The 21,227-nt window shown below is 46.7% G+C and overlaps 3 protein-coding genes across 10 annotated transcripts; all 3 read right to left on the reverse strand.

Moving 5' to 3' along the window:
* On the reverse strand, positions 1-7,894 carry LOC112889885. 6 transcript variants are annotated; one of them, XM_025956668.1, is made up of 3 exons: positions 6,447-7,894; positions 5,419-5,718; positions 1-191 (listed from the first exon to the last, which is right to left on the reverse strand). In XM_025956668.1, the coding sequence occupies exons 1-2, from the start codon at positions 7,656-7,658 to the stop codon at positions 5,473-5,475; spliced, it is 1,458 nt and encodes a 485-aa protein (XP_025812453.1). In that variant the 5' UTR covers positions 7,659-7,894; the 3' UTR covers positions 1-191; positions 5,419-5,472. The 6 variants fall into 6 exon arrangements, with proteins under 6 accessions (XP_025812453.1, XP_025812455.1, XP_025812454.1 ...); XM_025956670.1 differs by lacking the exon at positions 1-191 and having other exon boundaries at positions 5,468-5,713; positions 6,587-7,894; XM_025956669.1 differs by lacking the exon at positions 1-191 and having other exon boundaries at positions 5,468-5,718; positions 6,358-7,894.
* Positions 7,895-8,466: 572 nt separating this feature from the next.
* Positions 8,467-12,977, reverse strand: LOC112889101 (pentatricopeptide repeat-containing protein At4g02750-like). 3 transcript variants are annotated; one of them, XM_025955589.1, is made up of 2 exons: positions 10,354-12,977; positions 8,467-9,500 (listed from the first exon to the last, which is right to left on the reverse strand). In XM_025955589.1, exon 1 carries the CDS (start codon positions 12,805-12,807, stop codon positions 10,516-10,518), a length of 2,292 nt encoding a protein of 763 aa, XP_025811374.1. In that variant the 5' UTR covers positions 12,808-12,977; the 3' UTR covers positions 8,467-9,500; positions 10,354-10,515. The 3 variants fall into 3 exon arrangements, with proteins under 3 accessions (XP_025811374.1, XP_025811376.1, XP_025811375.1); XM_025955591.1 differs by lacking the exon at positions 8,467-9,500 and adding an exon at positions 9,507-10,250; XM_025955590.1 differs by lacking the exon at positions 8,467-9,500 and adding an exon at positions 9,507-10,260.
* Positions 12,978-16,015: 3,038 nt separating this feature from the next.
* Positions 16,016-20,937, reverse strand: LOC112889102 (palmitoyl-acyl carrier protein thioesterase, chloroplastic-like). Its single transcript, XM_025955592.1, has 7 exons — positions 20,704-20,937; positions 19,266-19,838; positions 19,041-19,174; positions 17,711-17,824; positions 17,405-17,591; positions 17,231-17,299; positions 16,016-16,824 (listed from the first exon to the last, which is right to left on the reverse strand). The coding sequence occupies exons 2-7, from the start codon at positions 19,776-19,778 to the stop codon at positions 16,555-16,557; spliced, it is 1,287 nt and encodes a 428-aa protein (XP_025811377.1). The 5' UTR covers positions 19,779-19,838; positions 20,704-20,937; the 3' UTR covers positions 16,016-16,554.
* Between the last annotated feature and the right edge of the window lie 290 nt (positions 20,938-21,227).

The raw sequence follows: 21,227 nt of genomic DNA on the forward strand, positions 1-21,227 counted from the left end.
TCATAGCCACAGCTTTTCTTACTTGCAGCATAAATTGTCTAAATAGCAAAACATTAGTACCAAACAAACCAGCAGTCCAACTGGTTCAAAATGTTGAACAGAGACGTTGACCTGGCCTCAAGCCCTCAAAAACTATGGTTCCATGATATGAGAGCGCTAGAGAAACAGAAAAAAGAAGCATGGGTGGATTGTGTAGAAGATTTTTGGGGAAACAACTCAGGAGATTTTTTCACTCCCGTTGTCTTTTCTTATCCCTTTGCTTTTTTACATTTTAACCCTCCATATATAACTATATTACATATACACACACCAACACTCCCCCTGAAGATGGGATGTAGATATCTATCATGCCCATCTTGTCACATAAAGACACACACCTTTTAACACTCAACCCTTTTGTTAGACAGTCAGCGATTTGTTCCTCAGAAGTTATAAACCCTAGACTTAAAGTCCCATCATCAATCCTTTCTCTAATAAAGAAGCGGTCGATCTCCACATGCTTGGTTCGATCATGTTGAACTGGGTTGTTGGCAATGTTAATAGCTGATTTGTTATCGCACCAAAGCTTTATAGAACTGGCCTCATGAAGTTTTAACTCAGTTAGAAGATTATTAATCCACAATAATTCACTCAAACTCTGTGACATAGCTCTATACTCAGCTTCTGCAGTAGAGCGCGATACCACAGGCTGTTTCTTACTTCTCCAAATCACCAAGTTGCCACCAACAAATACACAATAGCCCGAAGTTGATCTTCTATCATCAGCACAACTCGCCCAATCTGCATCACAATAACCCTCCACATTCAGATGTCCATTTTTCTTGAACAGCAAACCTTTGCCTGGATTCCTCTTTAAGTATGTCAAGATTTTATATACTGCATCCATATGATCACTTCTTGGGTCATGCATGTATCTGCTTACTACACTCACAGCATATGTTATATCTGGTCTTGTATGGCATAGATAAATGAGGCGCCCCACAAGTCTTTGATATCTCTCCTTATCTACAGGATGTCCAGATTCAGCACCCAATTTGTGGTTTTGCTCTATTGGTGTAGTGGTTGAACGACACCCAAACATACCCGTCTCATCTAGTAGATCCAGAACATACTTTCGCTGTGAGAGCACAATCCCTCTAGAAGATCTCACTACTTCAATCCCCAGAAAATATCGAAGTTGTCCCAGATCTTTAATTTCAAATTCCCTTCTCAAATTCTCCTTCAATAGTACCACCTCTAAAGTATCATCTCCAGTGATAATAATATCATCAACATAGACCGCTAGAATAGTTATGCGATTTTTAGAACATAGATAGAACAGAGTATGATCTCCATTACACTGCTTATATCCCATAGCAAGCATTGCACATTTAAACCTATCAAACCACGCTCTTGGCGATTGTTTTAGTCCATACAAAGATTTCCTCAATCTTAGTACCTTACCTTCTGTTCAGCAGTAGTGAATCCAGGTGGAATCTCCATATAAACCTCCTCTTTAAGATCACCATGAAGGAATGCATTTTTAACATCTAATTGATATAATGGCCAATCAAAGTTAGCCGCACATGAAATCAAGGTCCTCACGGTACTCATCTTTGCAACTGGTGCAAACGTCTCATCATAGTCAATCCCATATGTCTGGCTATACCCTTTTGCTACCAGTCTTGCCTTATATCTCTCCACTTTTCCTTCAGGGTTTTGTTTCACAGTATATACCCATTTACAACCAACCACCTTCTTCCCAGGAGGAGAAGGTACAAGCTCCCATGTGTCATTCTTCTCAAGTGCTGCCAACTCTTCAAGCATTGCCTCTTTCCATCTTGGATCTTGCTTTGCTTCTTTCCAGTTTTTTGGAATTTGTACAGATTGCAGGGTCGTCACAAATGCCCGGAACTCAGATGGTAAGGACTCATATGACACATAATTACTTTCCACATTACTATGGTCATCTTCACAATTATCTTCAAAGCCATATCTCACTGGAGGTTTACCTGCAGTGCTCCTTGTTTCTCTTCTAAGAGCAATAGGCAACTCATTCAAGTGATCCATTATCTCTCCCCCTGACTCAGATAGCTGGTCATTCTCATTTTCATTCGAACGAGCTTGGTCACTTTCAACTTCATCAACAATAGTGGTGGGCTGTATGGGATTTTCTCTCCTTCTTCTCGTATATACTCGTAGATTCCTTTCTGTAGGAAACGGTTGTACTCTCCTTTCCTGTATAGTGTCATTCACTTTAACTGAATCCGGGATTAAACCAACCATTACACTCTTCTCATTTGCTTTAGTCTCAACATTAGACTCCATTTGCTCACCTTCTTCTCATCCATTTGAAGGATCTAAATCAATGAACATAGAACCTAAATCAGTCTTCTCACCATAGAAAGGAACTGATTCTCTAAAGGTTACATCCATACTCACAAATATACGGCACTCAGACGGGCTCCAACACTTATATCCTTTTTGTCCAGATGAATACCCCACAAAAATACACTTGATAGCTTGAGAATCTAGCTTTCCAACCCCTGGTCTATGATCTCTAACAAAGCACGTGCATCCAAAGACTTTGGGTGGAACTAAGAACTCATTTTTTCCAAATAACATCTCACAAGGAGATTTCATACCAAGTACCCTTGATGGCATACGGTTTATCAAGTGAATGGCAGTCAAAACTGCCTCATTCCAAAGGAACTTAGGCACATTCATTGTATGCATAAGTGAACGAGTTACCTCCAGAAGATGCCTATTCTTTCTTTCAGCAACTCCATTTTGTGGTGGGGTATCGGGGCATGAAGTCTGGTGTAAAATTCCTTCTCTTGAAAGAAAATCCTGAAATTCCTTATTCACATATTCAGTTCCATTATCACTCCGGATAATTTGAATAGAGGTGCCAAATTGATTTTTCACATAAGCATAGAAAGCCTTAAAACATTCAAGTACCTCACTTTTATGCTTCATTAAATATACCCATGTCATACGAGAATAACAATCAATGAAGGTAACAAAATATTTTTTTCCACTTATAGCAGTGACCGGGGAAGTCCACACATCTGAATGGATTAATATAAAAGGTGATAAACTCCTTAAACCCCTACTCACATATGAGCTTCTAGTGTGTTTCCCGTACTCACATGCATCACATATTAAATTACTCTTATTCACCTTAGACATTTCATGAGGAAACATTTTGCTCATGATATCAAAAGATATATGTCCCAGACGAGAATGCAACAACATCACCTTAGCTTCATCTTCACTAGCTGATAGAGCAAAATAAACTTCTTCTCTTGTCTTGCTTTTATCAAGATACCAGAGCCCATCATGCCAAGTTCCAACTCCAAGATTTCTTCCCGTCCTCCTTTCCTGAATTAAACAATTTTCACGATCAAGAAGCACACGGCAATCCATTTGATCAATTAACGAGCTTATTGAAATAAGATTCACAGGGAAGGATGAAACATGTAATACTGATGATAAGGTAATATTTGGTGTGCATTGAACTGTCCCAATGCCTCTAATAGAACGAGGGGTTCCATCCGCAGTTTTAATTGTCCCCTTATAAGAATGTGAGTATGGCGTATATGATGTAAATTCATTTAGTTTACCCGTGACGTGCCTTGATGCACCTGTGTCTAATATCCAATTAGATATATGATTTTTATTGAATATACCTGAGTCTGTGTGAACCGCATCAGCAACAGTATTACTCGAGGATGTTATTTCTTGATTGTTCAATTGAGAACCCATTGCAATTTCCTCCCACCTTCTGAACTCATCTAGCTTATTTGGCGAAATTGTAACGGATTCTGTAGCACACCATCTAACACTGCATGATTAGCTCTAAAGCTTACTCTTCCACCACGACTAGCACCACCTCGGCTAGTACCACCTCTCAGCATACCTCTGCCTCGACCCCTACCACGATTTGGTTTGAGTGGCTGACAGCAATCACGAATCAAATGCCCTTTTTCACTACAATTATAACAGATTCTGGTCTCTTGGGACCCCGCTACCACATAAGCTGGACTTGGTGAATTTAAGGAGTTATCCTTTATCATCTTCAGCCTTGTCTCTTCCTATGCCATAGCAGCAATAGCTTCTTCAAGACTAGGGAGATTAGCTTGATGAAATAATGCAGCACGTCTTCCTTCAAATTCTAGATTTAGACCCCTCAAAAACTGAAGGACCCTTTTTCTTCTCTACCCACTTTTTCACCCAAGCCACACATTCAGGGTGAGGTAACTCAATAGGATCGTAATGATCTAAATCAGCCCACAGTCGCTTCAATTCTGCGCAATAATCCATCAAAGTCCGCTCCCCCTGTTTCAGATAATATATCTTATCATCTGTATCTGCCAAAAGCATCACATTCCCAACACCTGAATACATGCTTGCAAGAGCCTTCCATATCTCCGAGGAAGAAGTAATAGTGTCAACAGAACCTGCAATTGCTGGAGTCATAGAATTGAATAACCAAGTAACCACTAACGCATTAGTGGCATTCCAATTCTTCCACTCACTGCTCAACTTGTCTTTGGGTTCAGTTATGTCCCCATTGATGAAGCCCTCAAGCTTCTTTGATTGCAGTTGTAACAATGCTCTCCTGGACCAAGCCAAATAATTTTTCATGCCTTCCAGCTTAATATCAACAGGTATCAACTCCAATTTCTGTACCATGTCAATCTCTTTACTTGAGGACGAGACATCATCCTTCTTTGCCGTAAGTAATTCCACCAATTTCCCAAGAACCTGTTCAATTCCTTAATTCTCTGCCATAATTTAGTGGCTTTAGACTCCAAATCGCCTCCTGCAGTGACCAATTTAGCTTGCTTAGCCTGTTACCCCACCAGGTCGCTGCCTCTTCTTCCCTCACAGAGCTCAGCCTGGCTCCAGCCCTTGGCCACACACACCCGCCTGACTTTCGCACCTGATCTGCTGAGATGTGCTGCTGCTGCTTCGAGACTCTGGAGCGTCGCGCACACCCCCGCGGCCCGTTCAGCTTCTACGCAGGCGTCACCGGATCTGCGCCGCCTCCTCTGCACCAAATCGCCGCTCCCTTCCTCAAGATTCACACGGCGCCGCCTCTGGCTCGACCGTGCTCCGCTCTCCGCCCGGATCCGCTCCGAGCTGCCTGCTCCTAGCCCGCGCCGCTAGCTCCGCCTGCTGCGCGCCGGCTCTGCTCTCCGCTGCGCACCTCCGCCACCACAAGACGCGCGTCGGGCCACTCCTGCTCGCCGGCCGACGTCACGCCGTCGAGCCCGCCACCAACTTCGCCAGCTCTGATACCATGTAGAAGATTTTTGGGAAAATCAACTCAGGAGATTTTTTCACTCCCGTTGTCTTTTCTTATCCCTTTGCTTTTTTACATTTTAACCCTCCATATATAACTATATTACATATACACACACCAACAGATTGCTTATTAATGGGCTTATTGGTGGGCCTCACCAATAAGCCTCACCAAACAGGCCCTCAAATGTCATCCAGCAGCAAAGCCAATCCCACTGATCGTTCATTGCTGATGCTGTGTGGACGAGAAGGTCGGCCCGATGAACGCAATCCGAGCCCTGTGGGAAGCTGAGCACACCTGAAATATTGAGAGCTCATCGCCATAGCATCGCTGCTGGTTGAAAGCATAACAGATTTCTCCCACTTCCTCCAATCTCCCATCTGTTCTTCCTCGCACTTCCGAAGCATTGCTTCACTCCACTCACTTCTCTACAATAATTAAAAATAAAGTAGCAAGGTCAGTCAAACACAATAACATAAGATCAGATATTGGTAGTGCAAAGCACACAACAATGCTTTGGAAAAAGGGAAAAGAAAGAGGGGCAAAATAATGAGCCAACGATTTGTATCCATTTAAAAGAGCTCCGACAAATTCATCTAACTAGTTGAAACATCAAAGTAAGCTCAATTAGGAGAGGTGCTGTTCTCAAGATTTTTTTTATCTCACATACTGTGACTATAAAGTTGTCCAGTGTGGATGTCCTAAGAAGGCACGGCACAGACATAAACCGGTTTTCAAAAATTCTGGCTCCACTGTGACAGGCAACCCAAAACAGCGCAGAGATGAAGTGGTGGCTATGCATGCAACCCAATAATGGCTGTAGAAACTCTCCAGAAAATATGTACACTTTCAGCACATAGGAGAGTTTGTGTCCCTACCGGCAGGTTTAGGTATGACAGAACAAGGGAACCGAGGTGTCGGACACCATTATTAAAATAAAAGCAGTAAAAAACAGTAACAGAAACAATTAAGATTCAGAAGGTATTAGCAGAATAAGTATGATTTGAGACTTCATCTAAAAAGTATGGTTCGAAACAGTAGAAGGGAGACATGTTAGTTAACTAAACTTGTTTAGGTACGTTGTAAAGGTGCTAGCAAAGATGCTGGGGAGGGGATAAACTCTGCTTCGAGGAGGAGGCATGAAGGCAGACAAAACCCTATGCTTGTTCATGTCAAGGCTGAGCATGCAGGGTCCTCGAGCTTCTGTATTCAACATGTCCTCAACAGTGATGTAGATAACATCATCTTGTACCAAGCTAACGACAGGGCAACTGGGTGTGCGGGGCGGCAGCTCACGTTTGTAGATTGGGTCACACCAAAGGTCTGAAATGCGGAAGGATGTCTTGCCTGCCTTCCACTTTGACATCGGGTCGCAGGGATCAAGGGTCCATATCATGAGGGCCACATCACTGATGTCTGCTCCTTGACCATGGCCATGCATGGAGATGAATTTGATGATATGCTCATCACCACGCCTGACACAGCGCATCGAACGGTACTGGTCCGGCATCCCCCGTCCTCCTTCAGGGTCAGGCTTGATGTTTACGGAACACTCCCATGGCAATGCAACAAAACGAAATTCTGGATGATGATCAAGGACATGGTCGCAGATTAATATACCCTGAAGAAGATCGACCCAGCAAAGACAGTTGGTTCCAGCGGTGAAAATGGTGTCTGCACAGAAGTTGTAGTCGGGTTGTGAGCTGTCTTCCTCAGGCTCAGATGGGAGTGGAAGCACCACTTCCTTCTGGATCCACCGGCCAGCAGCCGGGCCAGACGACCACCACATACAGAAAGTTGCACTGGTTGAGATGAGACCTCGGTTGTCTTGACGGGGAAGTAGCTCCACCAGTATGTAATCACTGGGAAGGTTGTGGCGCAGGACGGCAACCCCTGCTCCAATGTTGCAGTGAGAGAACACGTTGATGGAGCGGGAGGGCAGCTGCGGGACGACTGCGACCGAGTTGGCCCAGGCATCGTAGACCAGGTAGAACCCTGCCCCAGCGAATATGGGACGGTAGGGGCCAACGTAGAGGGCAAGAAGGTTGTGGTCGGCGCTGGAGATGAATGCACCGGTGGGGAAGCGGCGTAAGGCAGAGTCACCCGGCCAAGACACCCGAAGGACCAAAGAGTTGAGTCCGGGGGGGTCGGCGACCTGACGAAGGTGGGGCTCGATGCCGTCTAATGCCTGAGAGTAGAAGTCGGCGTCGTGGTCGTCGCAGTTGCCGGTTAACGGCACCGCCACCTTCTTCACTGCGCTGGGGCGGGACGCCTTGCGCTGGAGCAGGATCTCGTCCGCCGGCAACTCGACCTCCTCACGATACCGCCGCATCAGTTCTTTCGTCGCTCTTTGTAGCTCTGCTTCCATCTCTTTGCCCCTGAGGTCCTTGGCATAGACTCCACGGTGAGCGACTCCGGCGTTCCTCCTCTTTCTCCAATTACCTTGGCCAGTTCATCTTCGAAAATCACGTAGCGATCTACCAATACTTCCTCCATAGTTGCAAGTAGATCGACCGGCGACCGTGCCGTCGTCCTCTATGGGACTGGGGGATGGAGATTGTAGGGATAGGTTGCGTGATCGGATGTAGGCCGGTTGGGTGGCTGGCTGGCCAGAGAAGAAGACGACGACGCTTCGAAGGAGGACCGACCGAGGAGGATCAAAAGAAGAGGGCCTCTTATCGGTCTGGTCAGCCCACCAGGCCTGCCGTCACGGACTAGATTGGGTGTGACGCGTGGGCCGGGTTGGAAGTTCGGATGGGGGCGCATGTTTTTTTCATCATTTATATAAGGCATGCCTTTATATAAATGCCAGAGCATCTTTTTTCAATTTTTCTGTTCAACTTTTAGCGCAGTTTTAAGAACAATAATTATTATACAAAGAAGAAAAAGGTCATATGTTTGCAAAATCTATTTCAATAATTTGTAAGCAAACAAGTCAATTTTTCTTTTAGAAAATAGGGAGGAAGACAGGTTCAGATGTTAACGTTGTTAGCTTCTCCAATCTCCATCGTTCTATCTTCCTTCCAGCGGCCAAAATTAATCGCGAGCCTTGTTGCAGTCCACGAGGAAGAGAATTGGTTAGCAGCTCAAAACGAAAAAGAACATCCAGCAAAACATACCCTTAGTCTTTGCCTAACAGGCGGTGTTTCGGGTGCCCTTGTGATCAGGATAAATTATTCAATTTACATCTGGCAATGGAAAAATCACAGTCTCATCAGGATAGCTTGCAAGATGGACAGATCAGGGCTTTCTCCGTAGAATGCATCAGAGTTCAGGCCATTGCATAACTCCTCGGAAGAGTACAGGCGCTGCAGCTGCAGCTGGAGGGAGAGGAACGTACCATGCCGGAACAATATGCCAGCCGCCAGCGGGTCCTGTTCCGGCTCAATCTGCCATCGTTCGGTCAAGCGGCCGTGCTGCGTATCGCGCATTTGACTTGATATCTTTTCCTTCCACATGCGGTATATTATGGAAATGTTCCTCTAATTTTAATCCATCTACATTTGGATCACTGGCATTGTTCCATCATCTCTATTGAATAAGAAGTATAGGACGTTTCTTGCAAGCAAAAAGATTTAAACCAGCGGCAAGAGTCTATACCTCTGCAAGTACTCCCTCCGCCTACAATTATAACTGCAGCACGATAGAAAAGTTCCTGCCATGGCGAAGTTCCACACTATCTTCCTGAGCGCCAAGCAATGCAGGAAAACAAATTGGCAATCACTGTCAAATGCACCCTTTCAAGTACAATTAGTGCTACTCGTGCCTTTCTCCGGCTGCTAGCTTGCCCCCGTCGGCCAAACAGTGCCAACAGAATTTCAGACTTCAGAAATTTCTTGGCGTAGTTTTAGAAATTTCAGACTTCAGCCTTGGATCAAGCATGACAGACTTAACAGTACCAACAGATTGAGAAATGGCGCTGCTGTTTGCTGCAAGAGGAGAATCTTTAATTGGAACTTGGAACATAGAACCGACTGATGCGATAGCAACAGCACGTTTCATGCTTGTTCAACAACGGGCCTGGTCAACCTATTGCAGGACAGATATCAATTTTGATCACACAGACCGCTATACAACTTTAGCGCCCAGAACTAACAAAGTTATCGTCACATGGGTATTGGAGCCGATGTGCGAGAATGATGCAGTTTCCACATATTCGTTGCACTTACAATGTTATCCTTGCTTGCTTAAAATAGCATACGTACAACTCCTGCAATTGTACAATTCATGCACAGATCAAATTTTACTAAAATGATATTCTGAGCACAGTTTGTAGCATGAAGAGGTACACTCTGATTGATAAAATGATATTCTGAGAAAGCTAATGCTGACGATTCAAGGTTTCATGTAATACACTCAACTGCACGCAGATGACCTCATGGAACGCATATTCCAAGCCAATGAAACTGAATTTGTTTTCTTCTGATGTAACTGACTAACTGTGACTGATTCACATCCTTTTGCTCAACCCTATCCCCCAGCTGATCAAACTCTACAAACTGATAGAGAAGTTCCTGCGGTGGCAGGGTTCATTTTTTTCTTCCAGAGGACAAACAAATGCAAGCACATAAAAGCCTACCAGTTTCAACTGAGCGCTAACTAATGCAGGGAACAAAATGGAAATTTCTATTGAAATTGCCCTCATTGAAGTAGAATTGGTGATGCCCATGCTTCTCTCTCGTACAATCCAGCTGGATGCTTACTCATATCCATCAGCCAAAAACTGACAGTCCAGTAATTAGCTTGCAAAGTGTGACAACAGAAATTCAGACTTCACATGTTTCTTGGTAGTGTGCTACCAGGGAACAAGCATGAAAAACCTCCACTAGACCAAAAATTTAAGTAGTGGCACTACTGCTAGCCATAGCCAACATTGTCTTTCATGCTTGTTCAACAATGTGCCTAGTTTAACCCATAGCAGGATGGATATCAGTTTTAAATACCCGGAATTCTGCACATTCTGCATTGCGCTGCAAACTGAAGTTATGATCTTACTAGGAAAGTATCTTAAATGTCAGAGGGAGGATAGCTCCATCTGTTAACATAATTTGCTAGAACTTTACCTGGTCAGTGGATAATTTCTGCAGAAGGTGATCAATGGCTGCAAGCCAGCAACATAAAACTTGTTCTAAGAATCAGCAGTCCTAGATGGTAGGCAGCCTAGTATTGGTACTATATTCACATGTTGCTGGAATGTGGTATGCATCAGGAGTCATGATAGAATGTCAAATCCAGCTATAAGCAACTTCTTTCCCAGTGGCAGCATTTCTAATTTGACTTCTCGTATTGTCTATCACACTCCATCTGTTGGTTGATCCATGTACATTGATGAGATGAAGGTACGGAATTTTAGATGAAGGATTGATAGAAATTAGTTGACTGGCTGCATGCTGCGCTAACCAATTGTTGTCATTCATTCTGCAACTGCTTAAGAGAGAAGTCCAGATTGCTGAATCTGGTTCAAATGGCATTGACTTCATTAACTCTTCAGCCTGCTCAACCATGCCTTTCCTGCAGAATAGATCAACCATGCAAGCGTAGTGCATTATATTTGGTAAAATTCCATAATTACATGTCATCAGATTGAAGAAATGTTTTCCTTCCTCCAAAAGGCTCAAGTGATCACATGCAGAAAGTATGCCGACAAATGTGATGTCATCAGGATCAACTTGAGCATTTGTCATGTTCTCAAATGTTTCAATAGCATTTCGACCAAGACTATTGAGCGCGTATCCATGAATCATTGAGTTCCATGTCACTACATCTCTCTTATCCATAAGATAAAAAATAGTTTGTGCAGTAGTCATTTCACCACATTTGCCGTATATGCTGATAAGTGAATTTTGAACTAACAAATGCGATTCAAATCCAAGCTTGATAGTTGTGGCGTGAAACTGCTGAGCATGAACCAGCATAGAATGATGTGAAAAACAACCGATGAGGCTAGAAAGAATCGAGTCGCTTGGCTGTATATTTGACAGTAGCATCTCCTTGTACATCTTAAGTGCTTCATTGTTCAAACCATTTTGAGCAAGCCCAGTTATTAAACTATTCCAAGACACTAAATCACGTGTTGGGGATTCATTAAAGAGCTTGTAGGCTTCAGTAACCCTATTTTGATGAAGCAAACCAGTTATCATCACATTGTAGGTGACAGCAGTCCTTTTGTGCATCCTGTGGAAAAGGTCCAGTGCATCATCCAAATACCTTCCTTTCACATATCCAAAGAGCAAAGTAGTGCAAGATATCACATCTACTTGAGGCATATTGTAAAACACATCCTGAGCTTTATCAAGCATTCCATTGTCTATAAAACAAGACATCAAAGCAGTAGCTGCTTCCACATTCTTTTCAGGCATCTTTGAGTACAACTCAGTAGCATCAGCAATTCTTCCATCTTTTATATAGCCACTGACCATCAAGTTCCACGAGATCTTATCTCTGTCAATCATGGAATCAAAAAGCTGTCTAGCATCATCAATCCTGTTAGCATGGACATAGCCAGATATGATGGCATTCCATGAGCCAACATGCTTTCTCTCCATTCTATCAAATTCCAACCATGCCTCATCGATATTTAAGGAATTACAGTACATCATAACCAATGATGCCTCCATGATGTGGTCAAGAGCGAACCCAGACTTCATGGCAAAACCGTGAGTGCATCTGCCTCCTCCAATACTTTTCAAGCTAGAATAAGCGCTGACAATCTTAACCAGAACTGCAGCGGTCACTTCCTCCCCGCTACTCACCAAGGTTTTGAACAAGTCAACTGCCTCTCCAAACCGCTCATGGTTGACAAAACCTCCAATCATGACGCACCATGACACAGAATTCTTTGCAGGCATCAAGTTAAACAGCTCGAAGGCCCATCCCAACTCATGCATCCTTACGTACCCTTGGATCATGGCAGTCCAGGACACGACATTGCGCTCCGTCATCTGATCAAAGACCCTGCGAGCATCCTCCACCCGATGGTTCATCACAAGTCCTGATATGAGAGCATTCCACAAGGCCACGTTTGGACTGTCAACAGCTTCCACAACCCGCTCCAGGCAGCTGAACAGCCCGCAGTTGGCGTACATTGTGATCAGGGCCGCGCCGACAAACACGTTCCGTGAGGCTCCGGTCTTTGTCGCGAGCCCGTGGACGCACCTCCCGAGCTCCAGAGCCTCCATCCGCGCGCAGGCCGATAGCGCGGTCGAGAAGGAGGCGTGGTCCGCGCGGAACCCACGGCGCCTCATCTCGACGAACGCGGCAGCCGCGCTGCCGTGCGCCCCGGACCGGGCGTGCGCGGCCATGAGGGAGTTCCAGGACACGACGTCCCGCCTCGGCATTCCGTCGAACACCTCCCGCGCGGCGTCGAGCCGGCCGGCCCGCAGATGCCGCCCGATCAGCCTGTTCGCCGAGGCTATCGCGTCGCACGCGCCCGACATCCGCGCCACCACGGAAGACGCGGGAGGCCCGGTACGGCGGGAGCGGCGCGACGCCGCGCGTGCCACCCCGAGCGGCGGCATCGCGGCGGCGCGCAGCAGGCATGCCAAGCTGGTTCAGCTGCTCCCCGAGGGAGGAACGGCCTCAGTTCGCAGCCACTGCAGTGGGCCGGATCGAGCGTGCCTTTGCATATCTTACCAGGCCGTTGTCAAACTCGATACTTTGGTTGGGATTCACGTTAAGGGGAATCTGAAGAAATTCTTGATTTGTTTCCGTATTAGCACTGGGTCGACTCACTCAGGGTGACGATTCTTGTTTAGTGCAGGGGCGAAGTATCGGGGTCTTATGTAGAAAACAATGGGATCTTAATGAAGAATTAACAGCTAGATACAGGTATTTGCACTGATTTTATCAAAATTCGTCGGGGTCGGCTGAGCCTCAGCTCCGCCCCTGGTTTAACCAGTGTGAGTACTGTACCTTTAGTTCAGCTATGAGCTATGAAAAAGCTAATATCAGATGTCTGCTATGAAAAAACTGCTGTGAGATGACTGCTGTGAAAAAGCTGAAAGTCGTTTGGTTCAAACTGCTGTGAGTTGTCGACCGTGAAAAATTATATATTATCTTTATGTAAATTGACAGTATACAATATTTCTTTGTGATGATCAAATTTTTTTCCTTTAAATCTTTATTTTTATATATAAAAAATATTTGAAGTTAAATTTTGTATTTTTATTTTCCTATATATGCTTATATATAAAAAAGAATTGAAAGGGTATATATATGTGACCAATAGTATGTGTGTAGTTTTCACAAATTCAAAAAGTTGCAAAAGTAGGGTAACCTGCTTTCAAATTTGTAAAGCAGTTTTTCCAAACAGCTACAGAAAAGCTGAACCTCTTTAGTTCAGCTTCTACGTTCTAAAAGCAGAAGGTAGATCCGGTTAACGAAGATACTTTCCATAGAGACATGTTCCTGGCCATGGAAACCAGATTATCTGCGTGTCATCATCTCGGTCACCAAACTCGACGTGCTCCTTCGAAGCCGTAACACCATTTCACTCTGACGCATATTTTATTACCTTTTTTGCGTTTGACACGGATGATTATTTTGTTGCGAATCCACCGAGCTTGAAAGGAAAAGCCCACTTCCCAACAGTGGATCAGTCACCTCAGCTAGCCCGTTTAGTACCACCTCGCCAACTGACGCTGCACAGGACCAGGTTAAATATTCAGCCCGACCGCCCAGCCTCGCCGAGCTCTGTAGCGGGAGCTTGTGACCCAAGCGGGGGGCATTAAGGTGGCGTGGATGTTTGGTGCGGACTCTGAGCCTGGATCTGCGGTGTGCCTTTGCCTGGCCTGCCCGTTCCAAGTTGGTAGTGGCCTGTGTTGGGGGCTCAGGCGAAAGTTTGGGCCTCCCTGGACCTGTAGTGGCAGGAACGGCGTGAGGCTGGCTTCACAGAGCAGCGATCACTGCCCGTTTCCAACGGTGGAAGGATAACAGGCCGCTGCACCTCGGGCCCAATACAGGCCCGGAGTCCCTCTACAACAGACCGCCATCTTTTTCTTGCTTTTTTATTTTTTTATTTTCTCCGATCTGCAAATCAGTGTGTAGAGGTCTGCAAAAGCACTCCACGTCTCCATCGACACTCGTGTAGAGGTTCTCCTCTTTCCTTTTTTTTCCCTTGAGGATTTCTGCAGAGGTTGTCCTTAGAGTCCTTGTCAAAGCATACTCACTGCTCTGATGATTGGTAGTGGCCCGTGCCGCATAATTCAGAAATGCAGCCTGAGCTGCAATTAACGTCACCAGGAATGATTTCTTCTCAGAACGCCTCCCTCACCGTTTTCCATTACACTGGATCCATGGTTGGTAGCTCCTCTTAATCACATCTTGTGCGACCATTGCACAAGCCCCGAATGGCCGAATGTACTGCGCCTGTCTCCCTCGTGCTGCGTTTGCACGATCTGGCTGCGGGCTGCGCTGAGCATGCGCCTCATTAGCTCACGGCCTTCCCGGACCCTACCATGCCGTGCACAGTGCCACCATGAGCAATGAGCATGGCGGCGGCAGCGCAGCCGATCATGGCAAGCAGTGAGGTGATCAGGTGAGCACAGTAGGCAGTCATGCGCTCTATGAATGCGCGAACCACCCGTTCCTGTGCAGCGGCAGGGGGGAGCAAACAGCAGCCGGTGCCCGGGCGATCCGATCGTGCCCGTGCTCCGCGTCGCAGATTCGCAGCCGCGGGCCACCGGGGATTCAATGGCGCAGCCCACCCGGGTCCCCGTCGCCATCACGCGATCTAGCAAGCAGCGACAGGGTCCACCGTCCATGTGCCGCAGAGGGAGGCGCGTCGCCATCAGGCTCCGGCCGGCGGAACCAACCGCCGTCGCCATCGGGGTCAGGCCCCCGGCCGCGGCGGCGCCGGCCGTGCCCTGCGCGCCTCCGTCGCCGGCAACAGATACTAGCTGCGCGCCTGTGTGCTCGTTACTTCCGAGTTTTGACCGCTTACCTTGCGTGAAAAAAAAAGGCTCGCTGACGCCACATCTCCACGGTCAGTTTTACCTCTGAGCACAGGCGGTAAACAGCCACTGGCTCACTGCCTGTCTGCCTCGCTCCACGTGATGCTTTTGGTCAGAAATGGAAGTATCCTCGTACGGAGGCGGAAGCCATTTCCGGCGGCGACGGCGGTGTCAGCGGCTAGGCTGGGGCGGGGTAATGGGGTGGCAGGCGCTGCTGCTGCTGCTGCTGTCACGGGGCCCAGCCCAGCTCAGCGCACAGCGCCCCCGCCGCGCGCGCACCAAATGCCCGGTGGTTGGCTCCGTCCAGCTTGCCAGTTGCCAGGCAGCAGCCCTCCCTCTTGGCCGCCGGCGCCACCGCACCCACCGCCAGCTCGCCCCAGCTAAAGCTTTCGTGACCCCCCCGTGATCGCATCTCACCAGACAAGCCGTTGCGAGCTGCACGACGCGACGCACGCGCTCGTCATCTCCGTCGCCGAAAAGTGGTCGAGCAAGAGCTAGGTTTCGTTGGTCGAAGCTTCCAATGCCGGGGGAACGGGGCGTCCGGGCGTCGTTTTCGCGGTGACCTAGGCTGCAGTGCAAGCAAGCGCGCCGCGAACGGCGCGCACGCAACGGCCGGAGGCGGTTTGGAGAGAGACCCAGGAGGGTTACATGTCGCTGTGCCTTGTTCCATTCAGGCACGGCGATATATATGCTTCACGGTTCAACCTTCCATTAGAAAAAAAAAGGACAGCAAGATTAGCTCGACGGAGCAAGCAGCTTCAGGCAGGAACGACGGTGACTTAAGGATGCAGATCTACTAGTAGCACTGGAATGTCTGCACACAGAGTACAAGAAATGGTCCTGGACCTGAATTCATCGATGGAAGCGCAGGAGGGCTGCGATTCAACCAATAGGATAAGATGGTAAGAATGTACAAATTAGGCTGTTACAAAGGGAATGCCTACTACACACCCAACCTGGCCTATACTACTACCATTGTCCCCTGCGCCGCATCTTTTGCCCCGGCCTCAATCAGCTCCTGCCTCTCCTTGCTTCAGCAATCGGCACCGCCGCATCAGAACACGACTCGTCATCCTCCCGTTTTTTTGCTGTCCTAACATCGTGCCCCACCAGGGCTTCACATCCTCCAGTCAGTCCTCTTGCGACTCCCGTCCTTGTACTACCCCAGGTTGGGTGGGTAATGCGGCGTTCCCCGGCATGCCAAACTTCTCGCGACCAAACACTCGTTCTGGGTTAGTAGCCATAACTTAGGATTCGCGCTTCACAGGAGCCCCCCACGTTCTTGCTTGGCCGGTCCAGCTTCAGCGGGGGTGTTCAGGCGCTTTCGGCTGGGAAAAAACCCATGTTTCCCTCACCGCCGTGTGCTCGCTTGGGCCGCCACTCAGTGTGTGCCTTCACTATATCAGCCCCCGACTCCAGCTGGAGCAGGTGGTCACACTGGATGGTGGAGTCCGGGTGGCCGTCCACACATTCACCTGAAACGGTGGTGAGTGACTGCAGCACGCTGTCGCGGCCGCACTCCTTCCTGTAATCCAGCGTCATGCTTGCGAGCTCATGCTTTTCCAGTATTGAAATTGGGGCACTCTGGAAAAAAAAAAGGTGAAATGTCATAAGGATTCAGGCATCTGATAGCCTCTGGAATATGCAAAGATAAGAAAAAACTGGACGGGAAGGTGCAGACTGCACCCCCGCTTTGATTTAAGAAGATGCGAAACTCGAACCCGGGCAGCCTGCCTGAGAGCACGCTCTGCTAGCCGCTAGCCCATGAGAGTGCTCGCCCGAATATGCAAAGATTAAGAAGCGCAATGGATGGATCACTTTACAGATACAGGCCCCCAATTGATTATGCTCTAACAATCAGTTGTACAGAACAATTGCACAAAACTTTTTATAGACTTTAAGTCATGCCAGTGAGATCTTAACAACCACCACATGGCCAGGGCAGTGACCATTAAATAAGATGAAAAGTGGTAGAGCCAGAAAAAATTACCTCAAGAATCCACCCAATATACTTGACGTTGTTCACATGCTGGTTGACATCAAGGTCTCCCCACCTAGGCTGTCCCATATAATGGAGTTGCATGAGAAATCTTACACATGAGAACAATCATGATAACTGAGGTATGATGCAAGGTAAGCAAGAAAGCATGGTTATCCAACTTACAGTGAGCCCCTTCCTTATGAACTGCTTCGCAGCATCACCATCAACAGTGCTCCCTGGCTTAGCCAGCTTCTCACTTTGCTCATCTGTTATGGCAGAGCGACCATTGAAATATGGGCCTATCTCAGCCCTAACTTCATCTGGCATTTTCGAAAGCCTCCTTGTGTTCTTATTCATCATCACCCAAACACTGCAAACAAAAACCCAAAGGTAAGCAAGTCATATAATCAGAGAGTTCCTCTTCCTTATCATCAGAGAGAAAGAGAGAGAAGCAAAAAAGAAAATTACAAAACCAGATGAAAGACAAACCTTGTAGCTCTCAAAATTGTGCGGCCAGAATTGTAGTCACGAACATGCCAGTCTCGACGCATGCCATTTTTGCCAGCAGCAGCTACCCATGTGTCCACTTGAACCATATCTCCCCTAAAATTACAGCAAGTTTTTTTTAAAAAAATATTCTGTCAAATTCTCAACCCATAACAATTATATCTGAACCACAAAAACTGCAGTTGAAATTAATTTTCCTTTTTGGACCTTTTCTCCAAAAAGATAGACTTAGAATTGGACAACTTCTCACTTGGACAAAAGAAAGTTGTAGCAGCTGCTGATTTTATGAGCACTCAAATTATTTGCTCATATAGCAAATTGAATGCAGTTAGCCAACCGATCCAGATCAAGGACATCTTCCTATGGCAGCCCATGACATTTATGTCTTATGATGAAATCATTTATTCCACCAATAAGGGTCAGTTCTGATCTTTTGAGGTGTACAATCTATCGGATCTTCTTTATTCAAACATTCAAAGAGGCATGGACAAACAGCACTTAATTAAGCAGCTCTAAGCGATTAATATATTGTCTTACCAAGCAAATGAACTTCCAACAACATTCAAGGATTCATTGTGGAGTGTGGACTCAATCATGACAGACAGTAATTTTGCTTGGGTGCAACTATCCATTTTAAGGTGCTGCGTCATGCAGGCTATGACAGAGTTACAGGCAAAGAAAAAGCAGGCAATAAAATCAGGAAATTGGTAGGGAAGTTGTTTGCTTAAGCCTATAATTGGTAGTTAGAATTATTTTTAGATACTAGTAAAACTTAAGCACACCACCGATGCACATTTTTGTTTTCTCAGGTAAACATTGAATCCATCATTAAAGAGGCATAATTCCAGTCCAGTTCTTTTAACCACGAAATCAAAGATGAGCAGAGTTAGACCAAGACATGTAAAATTTCATATTACTTGTACCAAGGGTGGATCATGAGCAATTGAGCACTATTTGTGTTGCTAGTCTTCCCTAAAGCTAAGTACATACTGCCAGAATGAAATAGGAAGTTTTCTACTATGTGGTAAGCCAGTTAGGTCATAAAGCTTCATGATCTATCTAACTACGAAATGCACAAACTATCAGTACTAAACCTCCAAGTTGAGCTTTAGAACGTTTTTCTTGAGCTACTATACGAACAAATAACAACACTCTTCTAGCACGTACAACACTTAATTTGAAACAGCGTGTGACAAAGGACAAAAGATAAACAATTCCATAAGAGTAACGGTTATAAATTTGATTGAAAGCGAAGACAAAGATTTACTTTCTAAGAAATGGACAAGGGAAGTTACTGTTTCCAGAAACGTACCACGAGGGGTATTGCTCAACAAGAAGCTGAATTTTGCTGACAACCCAGATCAAATTTCGCTTGCTCATCTCTGGTGTGGCGCCAAAACCATCTCCAAGAAGGCCAGCTGTCTTCACATGGTTAAGAGCCGTTTCCTGAAAAGTTCAATATAGTGTGAGCCTCAAAGAAACTAAATGCACCAATAGTAAATAGAGAAACTGAAATTTCGTAGCGCAATCATGTCACCTGTAAATGATTCATTAATGTCTCTATAGAAGCCGTACGATCGGCACCAATCTCGTAGGACCGAATCAAGAAGTTCTGCCTAAACACCAGGCCATCCTGGATGATCCTACCAAAGCCAAATGTATCAACAAGCATGTCAGGTTTCTTTGGCTTCCAGTCAAGCAGTGTCCACTGCTTCTCTGCTGCCAGGAAGATGGTAGTGACAGCCGCAAGAAGCATGCTCCAGTCTGGCAGTTGGTTGTAGAATGTCTTGGGAGCACTGTAAGGTATCGCCTCCTCCGTGTCTGCGCTCGCATTCTTGTGGTTAAGCTTGGTGCCATTAACTTTGGGAAGGGCTTGAGCTTGAGCCTTCACCTGCATGTTCCCAGAAGGGGCGCCAGGCTTTGCAACAATACCACGGACACTCAAATTGTCCGGTAATTCACCAGCCATGTTCTTCGATGTTTTGGTGGACACTGCCGGGGAAGCTCCTGGACCAGGGAGGAAGGCTGAGGCAGCAAGGGACCCAGCCATGATTTTCAACCGTGCTTCAGGATTCAAAGAAGCCGAGATCGCACACTTCAAAGTGCTAACCTGAAGAAAGAATCAACAGGAACATAAGTCATATGAGAAGATGTATATATTCACCACTGAGATAACAAAGCGCAACCCTTTTCCCCTATTTTCCACTGCATTCTCGTGAATAGGATCTCTAAACGAACACGGCTGTTGTGTGACTACATTGGTTAAAAATTTCCAGTTTTGGGCTTCCAGAATCGAGATAGCTAGGGAGAGAAGCAATAAACATTTCCACATTTGATACAGAAAACATGAGAGCACAAATATTTTATGAAAATAGGACAGAAATTCAGGCATAAGGAACCGGATCCAGGCATCCAGCTGTGAAAAGATGTAGCTTTGGGGCCAAAAGAAGGCGAGTATCAAAGGATATTGAACCGAGTTGGCCCACACGAATCGATTCGAAAGACAGGGACAATGCCCCTCCACTCAAGAACATTTCAACTTCCTAGTAGCCCATAGAATAAATCCCACCTTCTCTCCTAACACAGCTCAAGCCAGCTGGGTACTGTTTCCAATCCAATTAAACGAAACCTATCCGCAGAAAAGCTCCGATTTTTTCGCAAGAACAGAGGCACATTGCCGGCAAATCCACACGGACCCAACGCCGAAAACTGTTCGCGTCCAATTTAGGCCAAACACAATACAGCGCCTCAAATCCAAAACATTTCACGCGAGCCCCAGCGATTTCCGCGAATTTGCAAACCCGAAGAAGGACGGATTGAAACGAAAAAAATCCCGAGCATCAGAGCACCGACGGAACCCCGCGAGAAACCGCCAGATCTGCCCCCGGAAACCGAAATGCAGCCGGGAATCCACCACCCCAATCCCGCGCCGCGACGCGGAAAACCCGTAGCGAGCAGATCGCCGGGGAACTCACCGCGAAGCGCAAGAGAAGGAGCCCGAATCAGGCCCGCCCCGCCGCTCCCTCCTCCTCCTGCTCGCGGCGCTCGAGCGGATTAGATACGGGCGGATTAGACTTGTGGCCTCCGCTCCTCGGGCTCGCCACCTCACGCGAGAGGAAGAGAGAGAGAGAGAGAGAGAGAGAGAGAGAGAGAGAGAGACGAGTTTTTTTTCCCTCCTCCTCCCTCTGTTTCTCTCTGCAACGCGGCCAGGACGCAGAGCCGTTAGTGGCAGCCGCGTGCTGCGTGCATATATACACGCGCGTACGGCTCGCGGAGTCCGTTTGCGTATGGCATACGGTCGTGACGAAAAGACGGCAATGCCCCTGGGCTCGGTTTTGTCAGCCTAGGGCCGCGCAGGTGGGCCCGGCCACCGCTGGTGCCGAGTTTGTGTGCTCCTCCGTCCGATGGTTCTACACGAGATTGGGTCGACCACAGATACTGGTGGATGGTAAAGCTAGGAAAGCGATGTATCTTGATGTGGACCAGCTATGATTGATTG

This window comes from Panicum hallii, chromosome 4, assembly GCF_002211085.1.
Source record: "Panicum hallii strain FIL2 chromosome 4, PHallii_v3.1, whole genome shotgun sequence".
In the NCBI taxonomy this organism is placed as follows: Eukaryota; Viridiplantae; Streptophyta; class Magnoliopsida; order Poales; family Poaceae; genus Panicum; species Panicum hallii.

What these genes read in the sequence shown, in the direction of transcription:
- LOC112889102 (XM_025955592.1), bottom strand. Translation starts at nt 19,778, where the DNA reads ATGGCTGGGTCCCTTGCTGCCTCAGCCTTCCTCCCTGGTCCAGGAGCT. An exon ending in TCATAAGGAAGGGGCTCACT is followed by an intron (nt 17,300 to 17,404) that starts GTAAGTTGGATA and finishes TATATGGGACAG; the next exon opens with CCTAGGTGGGGAGACCTTGA. An exon ending in ATATTGGGTGGATTCTTGAG is followed by an intron (nt 16,825 to 17,230) that starts GTAATTTTTTCT and finishes TTTTTTTTCCAG; the next exon opens with AGTGCCCCAATTTCAATACT.
- LOC112889885 (XM_025956668.1), bottom strand. Translation starts at nt 7,658, where the DNA reads ATGGAAGCAGAGCTACAAAGAGCGACGAAAGAACTGATGCGGCGGTAT. An exon ending in TTGACATGAACAAGCATAGG is followed by an intron (nt 5,719 to 6,446) that starts GTTTTGTCTGCC and finishes TAATTATTGTAG; the next exon opens with AGAAGTGAGTGGAGTGAAGC.
- LOC112889101 (XM_025955589.1), bottom strand. Translation starts at nt 12,807, where the DNA reads ATGCCGCCGCTCGGGGTGGCACGCGCGGCGTCGCGCCGCTCCCGCCGT.